Source organism: Rhea americana, unplaced genomic scaffold (assembly GCF_003343005.1).
Source record: "Rhea americana isolate MKP2758 unplaced genomic scaffold, rheAme1 scaffold_1, whole genome shotgun sequence".
Classification (NCBI taxonomy): domain Eukaryota; kingdom Metazoa; phylum Chordata; class Aves; order Rheiformes; family Rheidae; genus Rhea; species Rhea americana.
The window spans coordinates 12,456,771-12,482,993 of NW_028185038.1; the positions used below are offsets into that span (position 1 = coordinate 12,456,771).

Below are 26,223 nucleotides of genomic sequence, written 5' to 3' on the forward strand. Positions count from 1 at the left end.
ACATGATATGTGAGACAGAGGATTGCAGCCAAGCAGACCTAGCGCTTCCCGATCATAAYTGACCTCGGGTGAATTCTGCCAAGAAATGGCTTTCTCTACCTGTGTTGTCATTTATTCAGAATTGCAAGACAGCAGTTCTGGGGAAACAGAAGAACTCCAGCCTGCTCAAATGAGGGTTGAATGTCTCAAGAGCAAATCTGTTATGTAGGATCAAGGCTTGATCAGCCCTGAAAATAACTGCCTTAAACAATTTTATTTATTTATTTATTTATAGAAAAAGCAGAGGGGTTTCTGATGCAGTTAGAAGTTCTTGAGACAAGCTGGGTTATCTGCCGAAGTCTAGTGTGTTTTGAGAACTGTGACCTTCAGCCCTTCAGCTAATTGCTCTTAATCTGTGTGCCCTTAGCTTCCCCATGTGTAAAGCAGTGTGTATAGTGCTGGTAGTTTAGCTTATAGTTTTTCAAGATACATAAAGGTTAAAAATGTCATTTCAATGCTGATTTTTTTAATTATTATTTTTAATGTAARTTCAACCTTATGGTGATTATAAACTTGAAACAGGAGGAAAAGAGCTGTTTGTTTAAGAGACTAATCATGTTYTTAGGAGTAAGTTCACTGAGGATGAGGAATCTTACTGGTAAATGGGAAGGACCTTAGAACAGATAACTTTAGAAATGTATTAATAGGAAAAACAGAACTTGTTCTTCACGTTCTTTGCAAGTATTCAGTCAGATTTTTTTCATATRGTTAAAATTCCTTAATCTTTTGTGGTAATCAAATGTGTAAATTGTGGCTAATAAAAATATTTGTGCTTTATGCTTTTTATATAAAATAATATCTTTTTATTTACTTGCTGCTTAGGTATACACCTGAGGAAATTGAAAAGCTCAAAGAGTAAGTCTTTTTATTAAGTAAATCATGGTACTAAAGTTCTGTTTAACAACTTGAATAGTTTTTACAGGTTTCTTTATATAAAATCACTGAAAAGTCACAGGTCAATTTGACTGCTCTAACTCTATCAGAAAACARTGGTCACTTTAATCTGAAGAGAAATGACACCTACTTTCTGATTACTTTGTATATATGATAGTATGAATTCAGGACTTAGGTGACATGCAACAAAGCTTTTATACAAGCCTTGTATTGAATCCAGTAATGTTTCAGGTTTTTACAAGCCCGWATGTGGTTGTTTGTGAAAAATGGAAGTCTACTTTCTTTAGAAAACCTAAACAAAGGTTATTTCTAAAGCAAGTTGCAGATCAAGGGCAGGATTTCCCTATCAAGTCTTAGAGAGATTTGTAAGCTGCCAATAAGGCTCTTTGATTTTACTGTGAATCTGCCAGATCAAGTCAGGAGCTGCAAGTTTTATGTCCTCTTGCAGCTTTTTTGGTTTGACCAATTTGAAAAAATTGTGTTACACTGGAGGAAAAAAAAAAGTATACTATGTTGTTTTGATGGATTTGTTTGGATATCAGTTTAGCTGAAGTTTGTGTGACTTACAAGGTACCTGTTGTACCAGATGTATCATAATAAATAAATCATGAGTCARTATGTTAAGATGTGTAGAAGGAAAATAATATTATGAACGTGATTATACAGTGTTTTATCTCATTTGCATTGTAGGATGCCTGTGTTTTCAGCAGGCATTATTTAGGTTTCTTAGATAAGCTGTATACCATCTGAAATTCCTTGAGGAACTTGTACAGAATGGTTGTTGCATTTTTATCTACATATTTATCATAGAATCACAGAATCAGTAAAGTTGGAAGGGACCTCTGGAGATCATCTAGCCCAACTCCCCGCTCAGCAGGGTCACCTAGAGCATGTTACACAGGGTTGCATCCAGGCRGGCCTTGAAGATCTCCAGAGARGGAGACTCCACAACCTCTCTGGGCAACCTGKKCCAGTGCTCCGTCATTCTCACAGGGAAGAAATTCCCYCTCAAATATTTATATTATAAATATAATAATATATTATTTTATATTTAACACAGTAGCTAAGCCTTACAAGACAAATGTTTTCATACACATTTTAGAAATGAGCATCCTGGGGCTTAGCAAGCCGAAARGACTTTCTGAAACAAATGGAAAAATTAGCGGTGTTGACAGGAAATAGATTAAGCATATGGTAGTATCACAGTGACTCCCCGTTCCGTTCTTCGGTCTATAAACTGTTTCTGTTAGAGGGTGAATYGGTATTTTGGTGTTCTCATAAAGGGTGTAATGCTAATGAGCTTGTTTTCATTTAGGCTGAGAATAAAGCATGGTAATGATTGGGCCACAATAGGAGCTGCACTGGGGAGAAGTGCTTCATCTGTAAAAGATCGGTGTAGATTGATGAAGGACACCTGCAACACAGGTGAGGTAAATGCTGGTGTCAGTAATAGCTGTTCTAGTTAAAACTGTCACCTTTGCCTTTGTCAGTGGTGTTTTCAGAGGTGTGTTACTGAACTATGTAAGTTATAATGTGAAATCTGGAAACRTTTTAGGAACATATGTGGTATGGGATTTGGTATTTTCCTTTCTTAAGGATCAGAAAGCCTAGTTTAATTTTGCAGTCCATTATCCATCATATGATAATGCTACTGGAACATATTTTATTGAGGTGGATTAAAAAGTGCTTCTTTTTGCACTGAATGTTAATAGGCAAGTACTGAATATTGAGGTGTCAGGAAACAGCTTTAGGAGTAAAGTATTATTTATTTTGAAATGTATGTATCACCAAGTGGAAGAAAAATTTAGTCAGACCTCATGTAGTTACTGTAAACTAAGCTTTTACATAGTTAGTTTACTTCAAATACTATAGTTCAGGTAGCTTAGACCAGTTTGCTTTGGTCAGTATTTTGGCAAGATCTGTGTGAATTCTTCCGTACGAAAGAGGAAGGGGAGAGAAAGGAATTGACAGCAGAACAAAGGAATTATGCATCTGTTAAACAAGGATGAATACAATGTAAATTGTTAGTAAAAACGGTCAGATCTTCTGCACAACTCAATACTTTAATTTTGAATAAAGTACAGTGAGGATAAATGTCTGTTCACATGTTATGGATCAGATCTCCAGATGGCACTGGAGGGTTAACTTGGAGGGCTTTTCTCTCTTTCAGGGAAGTGGACAGAAGAAGAAGAAAAAAGACTTGCRGAAGTAGTGCATGAGCTAACTAGCACAGAACCAGGTGACATTGTCACACAAGGTGTATCGTGGGCTGCCGTAGCAGAACGGGTTGGAACACGCTCTGAAAAGCAGTGCCGCTCTAAGTGGCTCAACTATCTCAACTGGAAACAAAGTGGGGGAACTGAGTGGACCAAGGAAGATGAAATAAATCTGATATTGAGGTTTGTCCTTTTAATTATTTTAGAAGGATCATAATACGTGACGCTAGTAGGATTCCACTCGGGTCCTTTTTGCTGGTTTCTTAGATGCTAAAAACTCTAGAACCCTCCAAAAATCACTGCTGTGTTTACAGTTCACAGAGATTTATTATTGAACATATTTTTTGTTTTTTGTTTTTTTAGTGAATTTTAGTGCTCGTGAAAGGTGTCAGATTGAAAGCCCTGGAGACTGAAGTCTTCTTTATTCCACAGAACAGGTACAGCACAGGCAGCGACCGTGCAAGCTCCCCACACGTTGCCCCACCAATGCGCTTCTAACCCTAAACTGGAGGGTAGTTCAGTCTCCCTGCCCATTCAGTCCTTGGCCTCTCTGCTGAGATGACCAACAAGGGTCAAGTGTGGTGGTGGTTTCTCTGATGTGGACATCTGTCTACAAAGAACTAAACTGAGAATGCAGATTAATTTCATGTAGGCCACCAAACACTGATTGGATTTCAGCGCCTTTGATGACGACATTTGATCTAGCAACCTGGTAGTGAAAAGCTCAGTAACTCTTTGGAAACCTTTTAATCTCTCTTGTCCTCTTTCCATTTTGAATGCCTTTAACTCAGACTTTTTAGCCAGTGGATTTTTTTAGTTTTGGGTGGGAATAAAAAGCCAAGACACGTAGGGAATCTARATATTATTTATAGAGCACTGTTCACTAATTTCCTGAAACTGTATGACTTGAACTTAAAATGAGAAACTTGATTGTGTATTTCAGTATGTGCTGCTTATAATTCTTAATTTTTCTATGCAAATAGATTGTTTTGGTCTGTCCAGTTATTCTGAACTCATTCATTAGGGTAACTTTTAGGTAGCTTTTCTCTCTCTCTCCCCCCCTTTTTTTTTTTCTAGCAAGCTAGCCAGAGTATTCAGTGCTATTGCTTGGTTTGTGAAGAGCACTTTTAACTTTCACAAAATTTTTTTCCCTTCTCACTGCACACGTCTCTTTGATCTGCTCCAGGAGGCAATTCGGAGATATTTATTAATTCAAAAACTAATTAAAATAGATTCTCATAGAATCCCATGTGTGCATAATATCTGCCAAAATTGTGTGAAGACTGTCCCTGACCTGTAGAGCCTGATGGGATTGATTTATGAGGAACGGTTTAATATTATGGTTAACTTCATCTGCTTTGGCTAAGGAGCATCTGAGAGGAGGCAAAAATCCATGTTAAGGACGGATGAGTGTTATTTAGGAGAAAACAGAAGTAACTTAAGTATCATAACATGAAATTAATTAACTGAAAGTTGAGAGTGAATCTCAAGAAGTGCTTCCTGACTTGGAGATGTTTGGGGAATGATTTTCCAAAGAAAAACGTTACAAGTACCATCGTTTAGAATGCTTAACAAAAATGTGGTCAAAGCCCTAATGTATGCGTAATAAGAAGAATAATCCTGCATGGTACGGAGATGGACTGGATGACCTAACAGCTCTAGTCCATCTTCTGTTTATGATTCTGCTTGACCTCTGGCAGCGTGGAGCCTTGGAAGCCTATGTTGATTCATGAGCTCTGGTGGACTATTCAATAGCATGCCACTTTGCATCTGCTACTGTGACAAGACCAGAAATATGCAACACCCTTTCCGGTCTGGAGGGTAGTTTCTAACAGATTAATCTTTTCTATGTCCTGTCAGGATAGCGGAACTTGAAGTTTCTGATGAAAATGACATCAATTGGGATTTACTAGCTGAAGGATGGAGTAGTGTCCGCTCACCGCAGTGGCTTCGGAGTAAATGGTGGACCATTAAAAGACAGATTGCAAACCACAAAGATGTTTCATTCCCTGGTAAYGTACTAGTTGTGCATTTTCCTTCTGAAAGCTCCCTTCACAAATGTCAAAGGAATAAGGCTGCATTTTGTTGTCTGCCTACAGCATTGTTAGTGAAAGAGGGCATTACTGCTTTGCTGGAAGTTACCRGTCCCTTGGATCTGCTGGCTGAATTGCTCTTACAAGCAGTCCTTGGGTGTTGCAGCCAAAACAAGCCAAAAATACAACTGAAACAGACTTTATCAATTCCCCTCATTTTGGCTGAGGTGAGAGCAAGTATATAAGCAGCTCAGCTGGCAGATCTTGGATGATAATGGTCTTTGGTATGAAGGGTAAGGACCTCTTCCACTGGAAGAGAATATATATCTGCAGTCTAGCAATATCACCTCAGGTTAGATCTGTTAACTTTAAAGCATTAAAATGTAATCTGTTTGAGGTGCTGATTTTTACTTGTGGAGAGAACGTAGATCTGTTACTGGCTGCACAATGGAGAGGCGGATAAGAAATGGAGTGGAAAGGTCCTCAGATCTTTCTAATCATTCTCATTTTTGGCCCAGAAAGACTAGTGCCTGAGCCAAAGGATATTTCAGTCTCCATGACCTTCAGTCCTCTTTTCTCTGTCTTGGGGAGAGGAAAAAAAAAAAGGCCCAGAGGAGATCATATGTCATAATGAAAGGCATAATTTAATGGACATTTCTGCTGGTCGTCAGCATGATTATATATTTGTCATGCATGGAGGCTGCAGTGGAGAGAGTAGTCCTGTTATGCTCAATATGGCATAAGCCATATAAATGGACAGCTCTTCCATCAMGTAATTGATAATATAATATCGCTGAATCAGCAGGATATATATGTTTCCATTCCCCAGACAAAATGCTCATGCTGTCAAGAGTGGGAGATGTTTAGCAGTTCCCTGTATTAAATACTAGAAAAGCGGAGGCCTGTGTTTTTGCAGCCTTACACAGGTYGCTCCCTCAGTGGGACCTCAGAAGTAGGTGATTTTATTGGAGCCATCAGCCACTTTCTCTGCAAATGCAGATGAAGAATTGCAGTGTAGCCATTGAGCAATTAATTCTTTCTTGCTTCCTATTTCCAGCTGCACTTTTCTCAACCTCTTCAACAAATCTGCTTCCATATTTTGCAAGATTGGAGGTTTTATTTTTGATTGCAGCCCTACAGAACTAGCAATACTGGGGCTTGACTGTAACTTGGGAAGATAGTGTACATGTTCTTAGAGGYTGAAAACTGTATCAGCTTTCTGTTTTGCTCAAGCATCCTAAAGCATCTAGGTTTCTTGAGGAAAATCAAGCTTACTAGATAATTGACTATAAATGTTTTTATGTGTGTAATAAATTTCTATTGAAATACTGRTATAATATTCAGGTTCCAACTTTGGAAGGATTTTTTGTTTTCGTCTAAATCTCACGTGTAGCATTTCAAATGCCCTACTTCAGCATGCTTTAGAATGAATATTCTTTCTCTCAGTGCTAATAAAGGGTCTTAAACAACTTCATGAGAACCAAAAAAACAATCCAGGTCACCAGCTTTCGGAGGGCAAATCTGGAAGTGGATTACCAAACGCTAATTCCAGTTCGGGGGTTCAGCATGTACAGATCCGCGTGGCTCGCCTAGAGGAGAATGCAGGCAACACACCAAGCCCTGTGGCAGCTTTGCAAATTCCAGTCCAGATTACACATGTCTGTAAGTAGTTTAAACACGTGAGTCACTGTCCTTTAGTGAAGCCTGAAGCTCTCCTATGTTATGGTGATGACGGAGTGGTAAACATGTCTTAAAGAAAGAGTTTTAATAGCTCTGCTTTGGTTTTGCCATCCCAAAACAAGTTCACATTAAGGAAGTTAACCTAGAGAGAAGCCTTTCCTCTTCACTGTCTATTGTTCTACATTGTCTGTCATTTGTGAATTTTATTARGACAATTTAGTGCCTCAGTCTTGCTGATTACAAAGTGTTAAAYAGGCCAAGAACTGATTCTTTCGGAGTCTGACTAGAAAGGCACCTGGTAAACAATCTTCTCTTTGTAATTACGTTATGCTAGCCTGTTACTAAATGCCATCTGAATCTCACCTGGTGTGTTTCGTAATAAGAATGTCATGCAACAGCAAAAACCTTTTTATCTGTAGTAACACATTAGTAGTCTCATACTTTCAACCAAGCTTTGTCACAGCTACTCGTTTTTGGTGAGCAGACAAGGTCTACCGGCATTCTGTAACTTTTAGCCTTGCAGAAGTTGAATCCTGTAATGGTTATTCTGCCTCTGTTTCTGCCTAGCAAGCTTGTAGCTACCAGATTCTTTCCCCTTTTTCAGTCTGCTTTCCTAAAGAATTTCTGATTGTGTGATCAAATTGAACTTTCTGTGTTTTCCATCTATTTCTGTATCCCAKAAGAGCTAACCTATTAGCCAATTTCAGCTGTGTTTGATAGAGGGCTCAAGGTTTCAGATGTGTAATTCCTGCTTTGTGAACGTAAATGGTTAGTTAAGAGAGGTGCCGCACTTCACAGCTATCTGCTGCTGAGTGCCAGGGAGTCTGCAGAGGGAYGCCTTGAACATGCCACTACAGGGAAAAAAAACCCTTCAAAATCAGAGCTTTTATATTAATTATTAGATACCAGAATTAGTCTACTTTGAAGCAACATATTCTGAGACCACCAGGTTTCCAGTGCTTATAGCACTGCTGTAGTCATTTAGGTCCCTTTCAGTATTTACAGAATTACTGGATAATCCCAGGCAAAATACTAAAATACTCCAGCTTCCTATAATTTTCCTCCTCCCCTATCCCAAGTGTAAGTAGAAATCACAGTTATGGCCCTGAAGAGGTTTTGGGATATCTTTTAAAGCTTGGAGTACAAACTCTTTGGACCTAGTGATCTTGAAATGTCTGGTATTTAAACCAACTCTAATGTTCTCCTTAGTTACCTTTAGAGTTAATAGCAGTAATTACATAGTCACACACCTGCAGTAAGAGTACTTACAGCTTTTATACACTACAGCTGCAACACACAGTGTAAGCAAGTATCCTGGGACACACCTGATATTTCATCAATGTGAGCAGATTTTGGAAGGCAGGAAAAAATACAAATTAAAAATAACAAAAAATAGAGGTCAGTAGGAAGCATAGCAACATTAAACTTAACACTAGTTTAAAAGAAGTAATACGTGGGTCAAAGGATGTAGTTTAACTAGAACCTTCTTCAAATCTCATTAAAATGTTAAATAATTAGATTACATGAGATCTACTTACTTCTTTAACTTCAATTTGCTTGTGGCTGTGGACAGTTAAACTATACTTTCTTTCCTTTGCTCCTTTGGATTTGTAGAATGCTTTCTTTAGATACTACTGTGTCTTAGGTACAAATTAGAGAACCTTGTCATTAGGATTGCTGCCAGTTTTCTTATTATTATTGAAAGTAACAATACCCTGCTGTGTAGCAAGTATAGTATGTTATGTTCTCTGCAGGGCTGAAACATTTTACTTTACATATGTTCTTTTTCTGTTTTCTCCATTTTGCAGCCTCAACCGAGTCCCCTTCTGCTACTGTTGACTCTGAGACAATAACACTAAATAGTGGAACGCTACAGACCTTTGAGATTCTTCCAGTAAGTAACAGAAAACTGGTATTTGTTATTGTGTACTTTTAAGGACAGCTACTTCTTAGACTATGGAGCTGTGTATTCCTACCTCCCAATTTTTATTCATACAGAGATTGAAAGAGGGGGAAATTAACTTAAAAGTTCAGAGCAAAGTCTGTTTCTAAGCATGTAATTCAGTAGGGCAGTGGACTAAAATGTGAATTACAGCTAAATGATTTAAATCTGTCTTAGTGCTATAAAGCTTTCCTTTATGCCTTATCTTTTTGGTTGAAATACAATATCACAGACCTAGAGCCAGAGCCCAGACAGTAAAGGTTTCCTCTGTTTCATTGTGCTGTAATTAGTGGCAGTTTCTGTTTCATGTTAATGTTAAGAACAGTTTTAGTATTGCATATGGGATAGTTAGGAGCCTGTCTTTATTCACTGGTAAAAGAGACGTATCTGGCCTTCAGTCTTCRGTAAGAACAACACCCATGAAGTTAGGAATCTCTCCTCTTTCTCCCTGCTGCATCTTTTGTCTCGATCTTTGCTTTGTGCCCAGTTCAGGTTCCATTAAGGGCATCAATGGACCTTACTGGAATCTGTATCATGCCCACACTTCTCTGCCAAGCCAGGGTTAATTTTACCTCTAGGTAATAGTTACTGCAGTTCATGGGAATTTTACAGTTGTGACTGGTTTTACTTGACTGTAAAGTGTCTCTTCTCTGTAAGAGCTGAGAAAAGCTCTTTTTCTTTTCTTTTCTTCCTCCAATTTAACTGTAATTTTTTCCTTTAACTTTCTTACCTGGAGTTGTACAACATGCATGACTCAGCCTTAATACTTGTTTTGGTAACCTAAGGCTGTAAATGAGTTTATCTAGACTTCTTGAGTTCAGTACAGCAATTAAGGCAGTAGGATTTGGGTTTTTTCCAGGGGGATTATAGTTATGCTAGGGAATATTCTGTACATAAGGAGTTGCTGTAGATCTTCCTGTAAATAAGCATGCTCTGAGTGCTGTGACCCAGGTAGGTGGTATGTTTGTGTATTAAACCTTACTATCTTTTGTAGTCCTTCCATCTCCAGCCCACCGGAACGCCAGGTACATACTTACTACAGACAAGCTCAAGCCAAGGCCTTCCTTTAACATTGACAACTAGTCCTACCATGACCCTAACAGCTGCGGCCGCTCCAGCCTCCCCAGAACAGATCATAGTTCATGCCTTATCTGTAGGTATTTTGAGCAGCAAAAAGACTGAAGTTTGGGGGTGGGATGAAAGTAATGTAATAGTGCAGACCTCTGCTTACCTTGTACATATGAGGAYTGTAAAGCAGTTCTTCGGTCATAACAATGTTACTTTGACCATTTAAAGTTCTCACTCTTCAGTAAGATTTTTTTTTTTTAAAGTTTTTAAAAAGCAACTTCATGTTGCTTGGAAACCTAGCTTAGATAGTGCCTACTGTGACTAAACATGATGTCTCCACCTACTGGCTAGCCCCAGCAAAACAAAATACTACTTTTTTCCTGCTGTTTTCAGTCATTCTCACAAATGTGTGCTGGTCCTCACAAAACTTGTATAGTAGTGACAGTACTACTCCTTATTGAAGGCAGGGAAGGGRAAGCAAGTTGAAGATTGCATAACAAATGTGTTCAAAATTCAGAAAAACTAAAATCTCTGACCTTTTGAATCTAGGGCAGTCCTCCTCATCAGAACAGTTAGCGTCTGTTTCACATTACATATTTATTTGTGAATTATAGAACAATTAAAGCCAGTCTGCAAATTCATTATTTAATTCCATGAAAGGTCAAAAAATGATCTGGATTGATATACTATGTATGCAAATCTTTAAATTACACTTAATAATGACTTTTTAAAATTCAATTTCTTTGTTTGTTGAAAGATTTAAGGCACTTGGAGGAAAGTCTCTAAGATTTTTTTTTTCTTTTTTCAAACACTGATTACAGCCAGAGCACTTGTTAAATACAAGTGACAATGTCACAGTGCAGTGCCACACGCCAAGTGTCATAATCCGCACTGTTGCTGCTGAAGATATCTCCTCCTCTGTCACTCAGGCAGAACTTACTGTTGATTCAGACATTCAGTCAGCTGACTTGACAGATGCTCCCGACACTTTAGAAGCAAATAGTTTCCCAGACGATATTCACCAGTCCAAGCTGAGCGATGAAGAACAGTCAGCTTACAGTGAAGATGATGCCTCCAAATTTAGTGGCCGGAATAGTAATGAACTGATGGATGGAGTTATGGTAAGAACTGAAGAGGAGATTTCAGAGGCCAGCCTGAAACAAGAAGAGGATTCTCACACTAATTTAACCAGCACTTACGTCACTGAGGTAAGGACTTATGTTACTTGAAATTTTCCTCTGCTCTACGTAGAGAGAATGGTTGCATTCATACATTTATGTCAAGCTATTAATATGAATATGTCAGTGATTTTATGCATGTCATAGCTCCAGGAGTGGCTTGTTCAGATCCTCTGTCCTTGAGTTTCGTTAATATTATATGGGTGTGAAAAGGATGGGCTTTGATTTGCAACTAAAGTTTAGTTTTGGCTTGATCTTGGGTATCAAGTAACTCATTACCTGTGGAGTTGCTTCACTGCTCAGACTACATTGCCTGCTGACTATGAAAAATATATCTCTCTGTGATCAGGAGGCTGTTCGAATAGTAGTGGCACCTAACAGTGGACTTCATCTGATTATTATTTGATGCTGTTTCTTTAAACCTGGTGTAAAATTGTCCTTGCTTTACAGAGCAAGGGAGATTAGGTACAGTATTTCACTCATGCTCTGTGAATCTAATAATGTGTCTTTTAAGTGTCCTAAAGCTTCCATTTCTGAGGGCTTTTATTAAGCAAAGTAGCCAGTTCAATATTTGTTAAATTGGAATGAAAAGCTTATAAACCAAATCTCTCTCTGGCCTCGGTTTTAGTCTGCTCCAGCACCACAGTTGCAGACACAAGGTTATCCAAAGTAATTCAGGCATTTGGATCGTTTGTGCTAAATTCATCCATCTTACGGTTGCTGGAACTATAATAATGAATAAGACAAGGAAAATGGRGGTATTAAAAATATTTTGGCGGGTAGAGAATATCTTTCCTTAAAAGCTTGGTTAGGTTAGACTGCAAAAAGAGATGAGGTAGATTTGGATACTCCTTCCTCTTCTCCAGACAATATACTTTACAGTTGCTATAGTTTTATCACTCTGGAGGAAAATGTCCACTATTAATATACTTGAACTCTGTTAGGCTTTGTCTTTGCAAAGGTAAGTAGGCAGATGCTGCATATTCATTATGCTGTAATTAAGAGGAGGATCTTTTTATGCCTCAGTAGTTCACTAGAAGTGTTTGTATCCTGAATACATATGAAGCAGGAGGTTCTTCCAATTTTCTCTTGTGTTGTAGTTTAAATGATTGTAATAAAATTTGTGATGTTTGAGGTAGCCCGACAGCTTTCTGTTTAAAATTTCAGCTTCTCAAGCAGAAATCTATACATAACTAGACATACTTCCCAATTGAACTTCATATAAATTACTTATGGCTAACAGTATTTAAAGAGATATTAAACTTTATTTCTGTACAAAAAAATGCAAACTGGGTTTGTAATTCTCATTTGTTTCATTATTCTGGTTGGATTCAAGTTTGACACATGCAGGAGGACCCAGGCAGCTATAGGCCCATCAGCCTCACCTCCATCCCTGGTAAGGTGATGGAACAGCTCATTCTGGATGTCGTCTCCAGGCATATGGAGGCTAAGAAGGTGATCAGGAGTAGCCAGCATGGATTCACCAAGGGGAAATCCTGCTTAACCAATCTGATAGCCTTCTCTGATGGAGTGACTGGCTGGGTAGATGAGAGMGCAGTGGACGTTGTGCATCTTGACTTCAGCAAGGCTTTCCACACTGTCTCCCATAACATCCTCCTAGAGAARCTCAGGAAGTGTGGGTTAGACGAGTGGACAGTGAGGTGGATTGAGAACTGGCTAAAAGGCAGAGCTCAGAGGGTCATCAGGGGTGTGGAATCTAGCTGGAGGCCTGTGGCTAGTGGCATCCCCCAGGGCTCAGCACTGGGTCSCATCCTGTTCAACTTCTTCATCAATGACCTGGATGAGGGGRCAGAGTGCCTCCTCAGCAAGTTTGCTGATGATACCAAGCTGGGAGGARTGGCTGACACASCTGAGGGCTGTGCTGCCATTCAGAGAGACCTGGACAGGCTGGAGAGCTGGGCAGAGAGGAACCTCATGAGACTCGACAAGGGCAAGTGCAGAGTCCTGCACCTAGGGAGAAATAACCGTAGGCACCAGTACAAGCYGGGGGCTGACCTTGTGGAGAGCAGCTGTGCAGAGAAGGACCTGGGAGTGCTGGTGGATGACAAGTTGACCGTGAGCCAGCAMTGTGCCCTTGTGGCCAGGAAGGCCAATGGTCTCCTGGGGTGCATTGGGAAGAGTGTTGCCAGCAGGTCAAGGGAGCTGATCCTGCCCTTCTACTCAGCCCTGGGGAGGCCTCATCTCGAGTACTGTGTCCAGTTCTGGGCTCCCCAGGACACAAGAGACATGAAGCTACTGGAGAGAGTCCAGCGTAGGGCTATGAAGATGATCCAAGGGCTGGAGCACCTGCCCTGTGAGGAACGGCTGTGAGAGCTGGGCCTGTTCAGCCTGGGGAAGAGAAGACTGAGGGGGGATCTGATCAATGACACCCTGAAGGGAGGGTGTCAGGGGGATGGGGACAAACTCTTTTCAGTTGTCCCATGTGACAGGACAAGAGGCAATGGGCAGAAATTGAAGCACAGGAAGTTCTGCCTGACCGTGAGGGGGAATTTCTTCMCTGTGAGAGTGACGGAGCACTGGMMCAGGTTGCCCAGAGAGGTTGTGGAGTCTCCTTCTCTGGAGATCTTCATGGCCTGCCTGGATGCAACCCTGTCTACCATGCTCCAGGTGCCCCTGCTGAGCAGGGAGGTTGGACTAGATGATCTCCAGAGGACCCTTCCAGCCTTACTCATTTATGATTCTGTGATTCAATTTCAAAAAATAGAGAACTCTCTGAGTGATTTCAAGTGAAAAGCTACTCTAGAGAAAACTTCTCTAAATTCTGCTTTCTTGAAGTCAGTGTTATCTTTATGTACTTGCCAATATTGTATTGTCACTGTGGGTGTGAGTAGTGGAAGCAGGTAATCATCCTGCAGGTTTACTGTTTCAGGCTGGGAAAGGTGACCATTTGCCACAATGGCTTTTTTTAGTTTTTTGCACCTCCTTTCCTCAGTTTCAAGCCTTGCAACATACTGCTTATTGTGGGCAGGTCTAGCTGAGCTCCCTGCAAAAAGTTGCTTTTTCTGATTGGGCATACTGTGCCTTGCATGAACATGTGCACATTTGGACTAAGTTTAAATCTCTTGAGTTGTAGCGCAGGTAATGAATTCCTGCTCTTCAGCAGCGCCAGAGRAAGGTAATGTTACCACACAGCTGTCCTTACATAGTTTCACAGTGTAGTTTTTGTAGGTAAACAGGTTTTCCTAAAACTGTGTGGAAATTGTTGTGAACAAAGAGGGCTGTTACCTTCTCAAACATTTCCCCCTCCCTCTGAAAACTGAGATAAATCCAGCTACCTTCACCCTGCCAGCTGWGGTTGCTAACCTTCTGCATCAGTGATTCCTGATTCGTGAAAAAAACATAAGCATTGTACATACAAAAAACGGAATGCAAGTATCTCTGCCTGTTTCGGCAGTATTAGCTAGGATGTCTTTTCACTGCATTCCCAGAACCAGGAGTCCACAAGTGTGTGCTGTGACATGGAGTAAGCCAGATGTATTACTCTTTTCAGTGTTAGCACTACCAGCGCTTGGGAAGAGGAGGCAGCAACAACTATGGAAGAACAGGGACGCTGAAACTTGAACCTGGAGGGAATCAGTGTGTTGCTAATTTTCTGACATAATGAGATTCAGCTAAAAAAGTTTGCAGCCACTCTACAGAGTTAAAATTGGTCTTTTGAGCTATGAGTCCAGTAGTTAAAATTTGACAAGAGAAGCAGGAGTTGTGAAACTAAAATACTAAGTTCAGGTAAAGCTATAGCAATTGTGGAGCTGTTAAGTGCTATAAAGGCATTGCTTTAGTATCTCAGAACATTTAAATAGTAAGTAAGGGAAAAGATTAATTATTCCTCTTTATAGACATGTTACTTTAAAATGAATGTTTTATCACCACTTTGCAGCCTCTTCTTTCCTCTTCACATGCCYGCACACTGCTCACAGGGTAGAGTTCTTTTCATCTCATTTTTAGCTGCCTACACTAGGATGAAACATGTATAGCAGTGCTGTGGTAACTACCTCAGATGTTGGCATGTCAATTTAATGAGATACAATCCATCCAGGGAGTCTGTTGCCTAGTATGGAATATAGCTGGCCAAAGCAGATTCTCCTRTCTGTGCTACCAAGAATACACCTTTCATGTCCTGTCCTTCGGTTTTCCATTGTGCAGGACCTGGGTTCTCCAACAATAGAAGAACAAGTTGATCAGCCTACAATAGATGATGAGACTGTCCTTATTGTTCCTTCTTCCCACGGTTTTATCCAGGCATCAGATGATATAGACAATGAATCAGTCTTACCCCTTACAACCCTAACAGGTAGGAACCTTTATGTAATTGATGCTGGAGGCAGGATTCTTTAATTCAGTGTGGCAGTTCTGGGTTCCTGTAGACACCACCTTGCAGATCCTTGCTTTCTCGTGAATTCCACAGCTTTCCATGTAATCACTAGGAAACTTTGTAAGCAAGTTGGTTACCCCTCTTCAGTAGAAGAAAAATAGTCTGAATCCAGCTTGACCTCATGGAAAAAGCACTAGAACAGCAGCAGCTTCATAACTGAGTGGCTTCCCTCATCCTTGAGCCTTGAATTAGTACATAGAGGCTAATGAGTAACTCTTTGTTTAATGTGCATTTCTTTGTGCCTGGTGCTTGAATTAAATTTGTTTCTGATCTGAGAGAAGACCAAAGGCATCAGAAGTGCAATTGATTGCTTGTTATCTTAGATGTTGAAAGGCTGGGTTATTTGGGGGGGATGTTTGCACAGCACTCATCTGGAAGGGTTTTCTAGCTTGTGCAACACTTCCCAAATGCCAAGAGTCAGCCCAGGCTTGGAAGCAGCATAGATGTATTCTTCCAGTGCCGCACCTAAATAAATACCCCTTTATGGAGGAGGGATCTTACTGCAGAGCCATCTGAGGGTCAACATTTGGCCCCAGCTAATAAGACCTACTGGATCTAAATTTAAATCACACTGGTTGCAACTATACTACTCAAGGCTTATCTTGAAACTGATAATTGATGTAAATTGATGTAATATGTGCTTCAAATTGGTTCAAAGCTCAGGCTGAATTTTCTGTCGTYGAAAGTATTTTTAATTGTTGCAATGGCACAGTAAATAATGAGTCCTAATGTACTGCATCTCTTGTCAGATCCTATCCTACACCATCATGGAGATGGGTCGCACATTATTGGCTCATCATTGGGCAGTCCCGATTCAGAAGATTCAAAGGATGTTGAAGACTTAGTGAGCTGTCACTGAGAACCAGTTATTGTGTCCATTTTACTATTGACCATGTTTTCATTGTGAAATTAGTAACAACCCTGTGCCACATTTCCAAAGCAAGCAGTCAGTCCATGTCTTTAAACAAAGATTTACCGTTTGAAATGAGTACAGCACACACTTTCTGCTCAGGCTATTTACCTCACTTGTAAAGGGTTACAGAGCAGCCAACTGAAGCCCGGTTTACTATTATTCAGCCAAGATGTTTCTGTGTTTTGAAGAATCTCTGTTGCAGTGCTCACTGCTAGGATCCACATGGTCAATTTTGATCAGACTTGTAACTAGTGTGCTGAACTGCTTATCCTGAAAACTGGACAGAAGCCAAGGATTGTGGACCGTAGCCTCTTAGCGCCGCAGCAAGAATTAGTTTGCACATGTTTCATGAAGAATGGGTGAGGATTTCTGCACTTACTGACTCTTGTAACATATGGAGTAAGAGACTGTTACATTTCAGGAAGAAATGTATTCCATCAAAGACTTCAGGGAGTTTGGGCAGCATCACAAAGAAATGGTCTGTATTCCCATTTCATGTGGTTTGTCAGTACTTCTGTAAGACTCAAGTCACAGATGCTTATGGGGTTTTCCTGCTCTGCTTGTTCCTGAAGAGTCCATTGCTGGCAATGGATACAGTTCAGAAACAGTAGTTGTGAAAAGTCTAACTTTTTCTTTCTTTCATCACTACAGCAAGCTGAATAAAAAGGGAAGGTCTATGAGAAAGGGAAGCTGCTGGGACCCACAAGCATCCCCCAGAAGCTTGTAACTTTGAAAAGTTTTAGCAAGTAAGATAGAAACATGTGTCTGTCTCGCAGTTTACATTACACTACCAACCACCTCTCTAGAGGTGAATTATGCAACAAGTTACTAGATTGGGGGTGGTGTGGAGGTGGCCTCATCTTGGAGAAATAGCTCTGGGAGAACTTGGGCATAAGGCCCTAAGGCATAGGTAATAAATTAATCCCTACATTCAAGGATTGAAACAGACACTAGGCTGAGCAGCCTGTTAGCTAAGGTTTGGGAGAAAAAACTATAGAAACTAAAGACTCATGTATAAATTATTTTATTTATTTCTGTAATTAGCTCTTCATAATCAGAGTTGGTCTTTTTCAGTCTGTGGTTTTGTTAATGTGAAAAATAAGTTGTAGTTTCAAATGGTTGCCTAGGGAACAGAAATAATTGTATATTCAGTTTAAACAAAATAAAGAGTATTTGTCTTATGTAACTGTAAGATGCCATTTATTTATACTGCTACAGATCCTTGCAGGGCTGCAGTTTATCTGTACAGTAATAAAAAAATGCAGTTTTTTCCAAAATGAAAAAGCTTGTGCCATTCTGAAACATTGGTACAACTGGAATGTTCRTTAAGTGCAACAGTAGCTCTTCAAAAAAAAGCAGAATGTCATGCTTTATGGCAATAATTCTCCCCAACAAGAGGGACATTACATATACATTTACATGAAAATCATGTACTGGTTTATGCTTGCACAAACCACGTCTTTCCTCTCAGGCTGATTGTCCTCTGTTAAGTTTCTCAAGTAGAGCTGAGAGCAGTCTGATACAGTAGCATCATTGCTAGGTATTCCCAATGTCAGTCATTTACCCACTTCATGGAAGTACAGGTTGGCACATATACATAACATGACAATAGAAAATAATATGTAGTAAATTAAGTTCCTGAATTTAGGTTCCAGGTCTCCTTGTCGATACCAGTAGATCTAGAAGAGAGAATAAGTTTATATTACTTAAAAAGGACAAGTATTTCTTCTGAGGAAACGGTCTACAGTAATGACACCAGCAATTGCTACAGCTTGCTTCCCCCAGCCCAAAAAACCAGCTCTGCTTAATCTGACTAGAGAAGATTAGGTATAGCAACCAGTAAAGTTCATTAAAGATTAAGGAACACCATCTACGTTTTTCTTAGCAGGCTTGTGGAATATACCAACAAGATGGCAGCATGGTGTTTCCCTTCWAAATGAGGCTACTCTGCCCTGGTGCTAGGTTAGGTTCGAAGATCTGAGTGGTCTGGTCAGCTTTGTTAGTGACTTGTTTTTCAGCACTCAAACTCGGCTGTGTCTGTACAGATGAGGCCGAAGGCAGGGTTCTGCACTACACAGCCTGCCATGGGTTGAGTAGGGGTTACCAGCCAGAGAACCAGCATCAGTGGTACCAACCAGGCAACACAAAGCAAGGTCCCATCTTACACAACTGAACTGCAAGGATTTCAGTGCAGTGACTGTGCAGAAAACATCTGCAGGAAGAATGCTCTGAGGCTGAAAGACTGCAGCAGAGGAAGTAGCCACTCTGRCCTGCCAGCGCTTTTCCAACACTTGGTATCAACTTTTTCAGGATGCTACAGCGGTTCAGCAGAGAACCTCCACTTTCACGTTATTTTATGACTAATGTTTTATCTCCTCATCTCAACCTCATATCCCAATGAAATGTCGCCTGCTCTCATTTCCGTGTGCCTGATAGCTCAGGGAGTTCTGCAAGCACAAGGCTGGTCCCACTGCTTCAAGTTCAAGTCCTTTGACCCACCACCAGTCTTCTGCAGGATATGTCATCTCTACATTTCCCATTTCATTGCTCTGCTGTCCAGTTTCCCCTTTCAAAATTTTCCTGTGTTAATCATKGTGATTTCTTGTAGCCACAAGAGACTTGTTATATTTAATTGCTCTCACAGGTGCTTTGGTCATTTGCACCTCATCACACTGTACAACAGGAGACCAAAGGCATTTGCAGTTGACTTCTTTCAGATGGCAGCTCATGATTCCTCCTCCGAGAAAGGGAAGAGTACAACTAGTGAGTAAAGTCAGGGACAAATGTTCACAGAGTGTTTACATAAATTTACTGACATGAAGCCATAGAGATGTAAGGAGGACTGTCAGATTTTGTATGCTAGAAAGACCTTTTAGGCCAGCATAAAAAAAAGGGAACTGTGTAAGCAGGTTATATTACTATTCCAGCCACAGTCACACACTCAAAAGACTGCACAGTAAAGGTGGTGGTACTTACAAGTATGCCAGCAGAAATACAACACAAGGAGATGCAGAAAGCAAAAAATATATTCACAGGTTTTGGAGGTAGTTGCGGGAAGACAAAAGCACTGATTAGAGTGACCTGCAAGGAAGAAAACAAACACTTTGATCTCTCCTACCCTTGTGTACAGAACTACACACACACACACACACACACACACACGTCTGCGTGCCCACTGTCAAATGTGAAGTGGAGCAAAATGTAAAATACTAGAAGAAAAGGACTTTGTCAAAACTGCAAACTCAGGGGAAAAAATTATTAAAACTGTTACCGGGCTAAAGAAAGAGTCTTGTTTCTGGCAACTGTTCTCCAWATACCCAGAAAACAATGCTAATCTGTCCAAAAATATATTATTTTACTTTAATTTTTCATGTYAAAGGTCCTACCAGTGAGGATCTGGGATGAAAGGCTATTCAGCAGATCAATTTCATGACCCAGATTTGAAGGTGCCTTTTAGCTAGGTGACGAGGAGAGAAAAATGTATTACTTGAATGCGTGCAGTCACACTTGGCTTCTGAAATTCTTCCCGTATGGTCCCCACAGTCTTTATGGCCCTGTTCTCTGCTATCCCTCGCCAGTCCTCCGACACGCGCGTGTGGCTGGCTGGTCTCGGCAGCGGGCACTCGAGCGTACACTGACCTCGCCTCGGGCGAGCTTGCCAACRGACGGCCGATCCCCTGAATCTTTGCTCTCCCTCACGCATCCCTGTGCTGTGGCTCTCAAAAGCTGCTGCTACCACCATGTGCTGCAAAACTGAAAATCTCCATCTATGGCGGCAACGCTTGTCTTTAAAACTAGGGGAAAGTATAGTTTGAGACGAAGTGGCAAGTGACTTAGGAAAAAGCTCATATATAAATCTGTACTTCAATAGAAGGAAAGAGAAGAAAACCAGCTCTCCTGGGTTATAAGCACTTTGTCCAGGAAAGGTCTCAGTACAGCAGGGACGTAAGCTCAGGTTCTGCTGATGTTGTTTCACATCTCTAACATCACACTGGCAAAAACTGATCACTTGTGCTGCACCCAGCTCAAGCATTTAATTGAAACTTTCACTCAAAAATTCAAAGATGGGTTTGCTAGGAGCACAACCAGCAGTGGTTGAGTAGACTCATCTCAGTCTTATCTTCTGCTGAAAAGCACAATCTACTCAGGGACTTGAGGCGTTTCATTGTAAAGAAAACAGCTATATCGTAAAAACTAGAAGATAAAATGGCTTGAAAAAGAGGTATTCTTTCCCTACTGTCAAAGAGTTTCAAATAAGCCAGTGTCTATCAGAGCCCCAAGCTCCCTAACAGTAGAAGTTTTGCTGTCTCATAGTAGGAGGATCTCTGAGTTTGCCCCTGTCACCTAAGGGAAACAAGAAGCACAGGACATGACGCAGGATACTCACTACAAGCAGCAAGGACGTTAGGCCGCCAACAACTAAATTGATGATTCTGTCCTGCAGAAGAGAGAAGAAAATTATACACAGGCCTTGTAAAAGCCCTGTAAAACAGAGCAGCAAACCTGCAACATCTAGAGGTCTGAATAAATCTGGGCTCACATTATACAAGGCACAGGCACGCCAAGCAGCAGCAATTCGGCTCTTCTGAATTAAGCTCTGCCGCAAAGSAAGGTTTCCCTTCTGCTGCCTCCACAGACCTTGCAGAGGTTGTGCTGGCCAAACCCGACCTGGCGCCTCTCTGTTAGTTTGCAATTGGCTTGTTGACTACTTCCGAATCAACTGCTTCTGAATCAAGCGAGGTCCCACTTGGCGCCGGCCACACGAGACACTGACTCGGCCCCAGAATCCCACCCCAGATAAGGCCCACGTCACGGCGGGGATGGGAGGGGGCTGTAACACACCAAGGAACCCGGGAAACTGCCAGCGAGAGCCACGTACAGATGCACTCTCCAGAAAAAGATCTAGAAGCAACCCAGGGCCCTCGCTGCCCAGCAAGACCCTCTGCCACTGCCCCCCAGGTGCACGAGGACACAGAAGGGCCACGGACTTCCAGGACCCAGCCAGCGCTTTTCTTTCCAATTTTCCCCCATCCATGAAGAGATCTGAGCACAGAGAATTGTGCCCAGACCACAGGCGAAAGACCAAGAAAGCTGGGACAGGCGCTGCAGCACGGGAGAGCAGCTGGGATAACCCGGTGCCCTTCCACCGCATGGGCCGAGAACCAGAGCCAGAAGGGTTAAGCTCAGCAGGGTTGCAATTTGGGCATTGAGCAGGAACCAGCAGCCATGCAAGTGACTTTAAAGAGAGGGTTTTTTTCACACTCCTTTGGCTGTCTCAAGCCTAACACATTTATTCTACATCTGAGCACASGTGCAAACCTCTCACACCCTAAGTGCATTTTAATACCCTAGCAGTGGCCTCCACCCCTCCCTTAGCGCTGCTGCCCCGAGTTCAAACATCTGCCGCCCGAGTAGGGCAGGGTTGCACACCRTCAGGTTTAACGCCCGAGATCGTTTGCTTCCCAAATAAAACACTAGAAAAACAGGTAGGTGGACCCCCAAATCTCAGCTGCTCRGAGCAAACAACCCGGCAAGGGGCCRGCGCCCTGCGAGCCCTGGGGCTCCTCCTTGCCACACGCCGCGTCCCCTCGGCTACACCCCCAAAACGGCCCAGGAACGCCCTCGGCAGGACGAGGCACTTGAGGATCTCGAGATTAGAGCAACTGATCCTGCAATCCCAGGCTCGGCACACTGATCCGGGCCGCGTTCCCCGGCGCCCGGTGACGCTGCAGCTCCTGGCAGCTTAGCCCAGCAAAAAGGTTAAAAATACCTAAGCGGCACCCGAGACGGCTAAGGGGATTGGGGCCGACGCAGCCTTTCGCCTCCGCGTCCTGCCCGGGGACGCGGTCCCCGGGAGCCGCTCGTAGCCATGTCAAAACGCACAGAAACAGGCAGTAACGAGCAGTTTCTTACAAGCAGCGTAAGAAAAAGGCAGAAATAGGCAGCACCCTGGCAGCAGGCTGCCGCACGCCCCGCACCACCTCGCTCTGGAGCGGTCCCAGGTCAAGGAGAGATGCCCGCAGGCCCAGATGTCTTGGATTTAGCACAACTGTTTCAAGCAGGACTTTTCCTYGAGGATTACTCTGTGCTTCCTCGTTATTATAACTGCTACCGTAAAAAGAAATAAAAAAAAAAMCAACATAGGCATGCAAATCTGCACACCTACAGACCGGAAGGTCACCTGTGCTAGCATAAGCCCATGGAAACTAACTTATGATACAGTTTAGTAGCACCCGAGCCACCTACAGAGATCCCCGATCCCTAGGGTGCAGTGAATGTGCCAGAAAACCAAGGAGTTCTGCATTTCRGCATTGTGCCGGTTCCCCTTCAAAATGGGTTTTCTGCCTGCTCTTCTCACTCTGGAAAGGACATTCAGGGAYTGGAGACACCAGGCTTGCAACAGAGCGCTGCTGCGTGAGAGAGATCCCTCTCCAGCTGCTCCCAAGGGAGGGAGATGGGCTCAAGAAAGCACCAAGCTGGGCAGAATCCAGGATCCTTCGGGATCTGTTTGAGATTGCGTTGAGCAATGGGGAAACCGAGGACTGTCACCTTTGGCAGCAYGGACCACAGCTTGCACAAGACAGTGACAGTTTTACTCTTTGTCCCTCTTCAGCTCCATGAGCTACATCCTTCGAGTTACTCTCTGGGAGGTCGGGAGAAGCGATACCAGCGTCAGAGCCTTGACAGCTCTGGGAGAGGACCCACGCGGTAACACGATCGCTTCCGGCCCAACCACGGACACGTGCAGCGCCCRGCTCAGACAAGCCTGGGGTGCAAGGAAGTTCTGCCATGCAACTGGAGAACTGATCAGTGACCAGGGGGACAACTCTGCACTGGCAGTGCAGCTGCAGAAGGTACCGAGCAGCGGAGGAGGCTGCAACGTCCAGCTAGCTGCTACCGCGACCCGACAGAAACGATGCCAACGCAAAGCTGAACAGCTCAACCAGGAGGGAGGGGACGGACTTGCTTCCCCAGAGGGTGGATAACTCCAGTGTTATCTCGYTGTAGCACCGGAGATGATGGAGGAGACGTTTTCATATGTTACACCAGCAGTTCTACGGTAATCACAGTGAGACCCCTGGCCACTGCAGTCACAAGGGATATATTAATTTATTGCCACATTAAACTATATGGAACAACAGACAATGTCCTGTATAAAGTTATACACCGGATGAGCTGYGTGCATGGCCTCACAGGCCAGGACCCCAGCTGCAAAACAAGAGGAATTCCTGTTACGTCCTCAATGGTTCTTCACCCCCATCTTGTGTTCAGCCTCTCTTTTTATGTCATTTTACTTCCAAAATGCAGTAATTAACACCCACCCGGCTATATTTAAATGTTCTTGTCACGGAAGAATCCAAGTGGTTTCTACTTTTAACTTTGCTTTCTTGAGAAGCCCCRCATCTGTGATGCTTTGCCTCCTGTGTGTCACACTACCGTTCGTGCTTTGGTTTTGCATTGTCTCACACCTAGATGTTTCCAGCATTGCACCCGTAGCAACCAAGGATTGATTTCTGTCTCTCTGCATTGATAGGGATTGTACTGCAATACACAGACAACCTCCATCAGACCCCAGTCGAAGCTGGCAGGGAACTGGAAATCAAGGAACAGCATGTCTTTGAGGCACAAGTTCTTGGAGCTTGTGGGAAGGTGGCGGGAAGAAATAATGAGGCAGAGGGAAGYCCTTTTTCTGCCTTCTGAAGCAGTTACACCATTTTTGTTACAGGTCCTAGAAAGGCATGCACAGGGGAAGAGGGCTCAGGCTGAACAGTTATGCTTGGCCCATCTACATCTAAACTTCCCAAACTTCTTTTGCTGCAAGATCTCCAGGAGATCGTCCTTATCCAACCAGCTAGCCCCAGAACACTCCTGTCGCAGCTCTGATCCTCTCACATCACTGTGGAGAAGCATCCATCTCCCTAGCTCTGACCAAGCCATCTGATCCATCCGTTTTTATGTAAACTCCTCCTGCCAAGGTCCCTTTCCCAGCTACTCRCACTGACCACGTCACTGTGCTTACGCATCCCTCTACTGCATTTCCTTTCTCTGCTAGATGAAAAAGAAAAAAAAAAAGCCACATATCTTCATTTTAAAGCCAGCTACCCCCGCTTCCCTAGGACTCTCCCATTCAGCATGGATGGTCAGCAGCCCCAGACTAGATCAACTCAAGACAAGCGCCTCCATGACCCACCTGCCAAAACTCTTACCAGCACCAATATACATTCTTGCAAGACACTTGCCTGCAAAAGACATCTTTCTCCCAACTTGTCTTAAAAYTTTTCTTATAAATAAAGGGAGATCAAGTAGTTAAGCTAGCAGGATGCTAGGATGGCTGCCTATCAGGCCAGCCAAAACCTCCTCTGTAGCTCTTCTATCTCTAGTCTCTTGCCACGTACTTTGGGCTTACGGACCTTCTCCCTAGTAGGTCCTGATGAATCGGCACTGCAGGCTGAACTTYAGCCCAGCCACCTGGGGAAAACACAGGTTGCAGAAGGTAACTACTCAGGACACAGTCTCAGAGAGAGGAAGCCTGAACACCAGCCAGGCACAGCCACACCAGGTAGCCACGCAGGTTTTGCTCGTGTCTCACTGCAGCCTTGTGCTCTTCCATGCAGCTTATGTCGGGCAGGAAGGACTCTGTCTGCCTTGCCTTGGCCATTCCTTGTAGATACTTAAAAGCAGAGTTTTTTGCCAGATGGCAAGGTTGCCTACACTCCAGCGCTCCTTAGGAGAAGRGGACAGACATGTACACACACTCACATCTCCCTAGAGACCCGCTGGCCTGCAAACGTCACCCTGCTGGTACTGCTGCCATGGCTCAGCAGGGACAGGTCACCCCGTCGAGTGAGAGTAATGAYGGGCATCTCTGCAACAGGGAAGGACAGAGCAGACACAGCAGCCTGCTGCAGGCCCTCAGTTCCCCTGCAAAATCCCCAGGAGTTCTGGCAGCAGCAAATAAGAGCTTGGCTCCCTACCTGGAAAAGTGGCAACCACTTTCAGCTGTGGATACGACACCCAGCACCTTCCATGTGACTTGTGGGATTAACTACAACTGGAGAGCTCTCCTGTCTCTCCTATMCAGAAGATACTTCATGGAAAAGAGTTAGGTAGCTCGAGGAACRACACTGAGGCTGCCTCCAGGCATTGCTCAGGATAGCGAGGACACAATTATGCTTGGACACACATCTTCCTAGTCCAGGTAGCAACAACGGGCAATAAACTACACAGGAAGTACCTTCAGAAACACTGGACACCAGAGGATCCTACAGAGTCTGGATGGAGCTCCTCTGTTTGTCCATCTCTTTCAACCTTGGTCGTTTGAGAACTARGGTCATTTCCCACAGAACCTCGTTCTCCATGAGGCTTCCCAAAATCTCCGACCAAGGACCATCCACCAGGAACCCTGCCCAGTACACAGCTCCAGCAAATCTCTCTCCACATCCAGAGCTTGCTGCCGGGGCAGCCGCTTGCTGGCAGAGGACAGCCGGGGCCAAGGGAGACGGCCACGCATAGGGTTTCACCTCCGTGTGCCAGCACGTCCTCCTGACGCTTGCAGCACCCGAGCCCTAGGTTGTGAGGAGAGTTTGGGAACACCAAGTAGCAACAAAACCTCTTCTGTCCATCCCAAGCATCTGGGCAGGGATCCTGTTCCCAGCCTGGGGGCCTCCTCGTATCCTGCGTCATTCTCTTCTTTCCCTCAAAATTTGGCCGGTGGTAACGCCAGCAGTATTTTTACAGCAAAACTAACCAGAAACACTGAGTTAACATCTAAACAAGAAAACCCTCAGAGATCTTCTCTAACTCAAACAATGAGCAAACGCCGAATGCAGGGAAATGCTGCTTTTTTTTTTTTTTTTTTTTTTTTTT

At 43.0% G+C, this 26,223-nt stretch overlaps 2 protein-coding genes across 3 annotated transcripts in view; one reads left to right on the top strand and one right to left on the bottom strand.

The window, feature by feature from the left end:
• Positions 1-17,205, top strand: part of DMTF1 (cyclin D binding myb like transcription factor 1) — a 28,027-nt gene extending 10,822 nt beyond the window's left edge. Inside the window, exons 8-17 of one of the 2 annotated variants that reach the window (XM_085298964.1) lie at positions 862-894; positions 2,249-2,358; positions 3,104-3,332; positions 5,010-5,161; positions 6,629-6,844; positions 8,671-8,756; positions 9,799-9,957; positions 10,694-11,080; positions 15,215-15,362; positions 16,193-17,205. In XM_085298964.1, the coding sequence (XP_085155090.1) occupies positions 862-894; positions 2,249-2,358; positions 3,104-3,332; positions 5,010-5,161; positions 6,629-6,844; positions 8,671-8,756; positions 9,799-9,957; positions 10,694-11,080; positions 15,215-15,362; positions 16,193-16,302 (1,630 nt within the window). In that variant the 3' untranslated portion in view covers positions 16,303-17,205. The other variant, XM_085298974.1, reaches the window with a different exon arrangement.
• A 340-nt stretch (positions 17,206-17,545) lies between these two features.
• TMEM243 (transmembrane protein 243) overlaps positions 17,546-26,223 on the bottom strand; it is a 10,102-nt gene continuing 1,424 nt past the window's right edge. The window contains exons 2-4 of the mRNA XM_085298985.1: positions 20,744-20,794; positions 19,333-19,437; positions 17,546-18,035 (exon numbers count right to left, since the gene is read on the bottom strand). Of these exons, the coding sequence (XP_085155111.1) occupies positions 17,913-18,035; positions 19,333-19,437; positions 20,744-20,794 (279 nt within the window). The 3' untranslated portion in view covers positions 17,546-17,912. The remainder of the gene's footprint in view (positions 18,036-19,332; positions 19,438-20,743; positions 20,795-26,223) is intronic.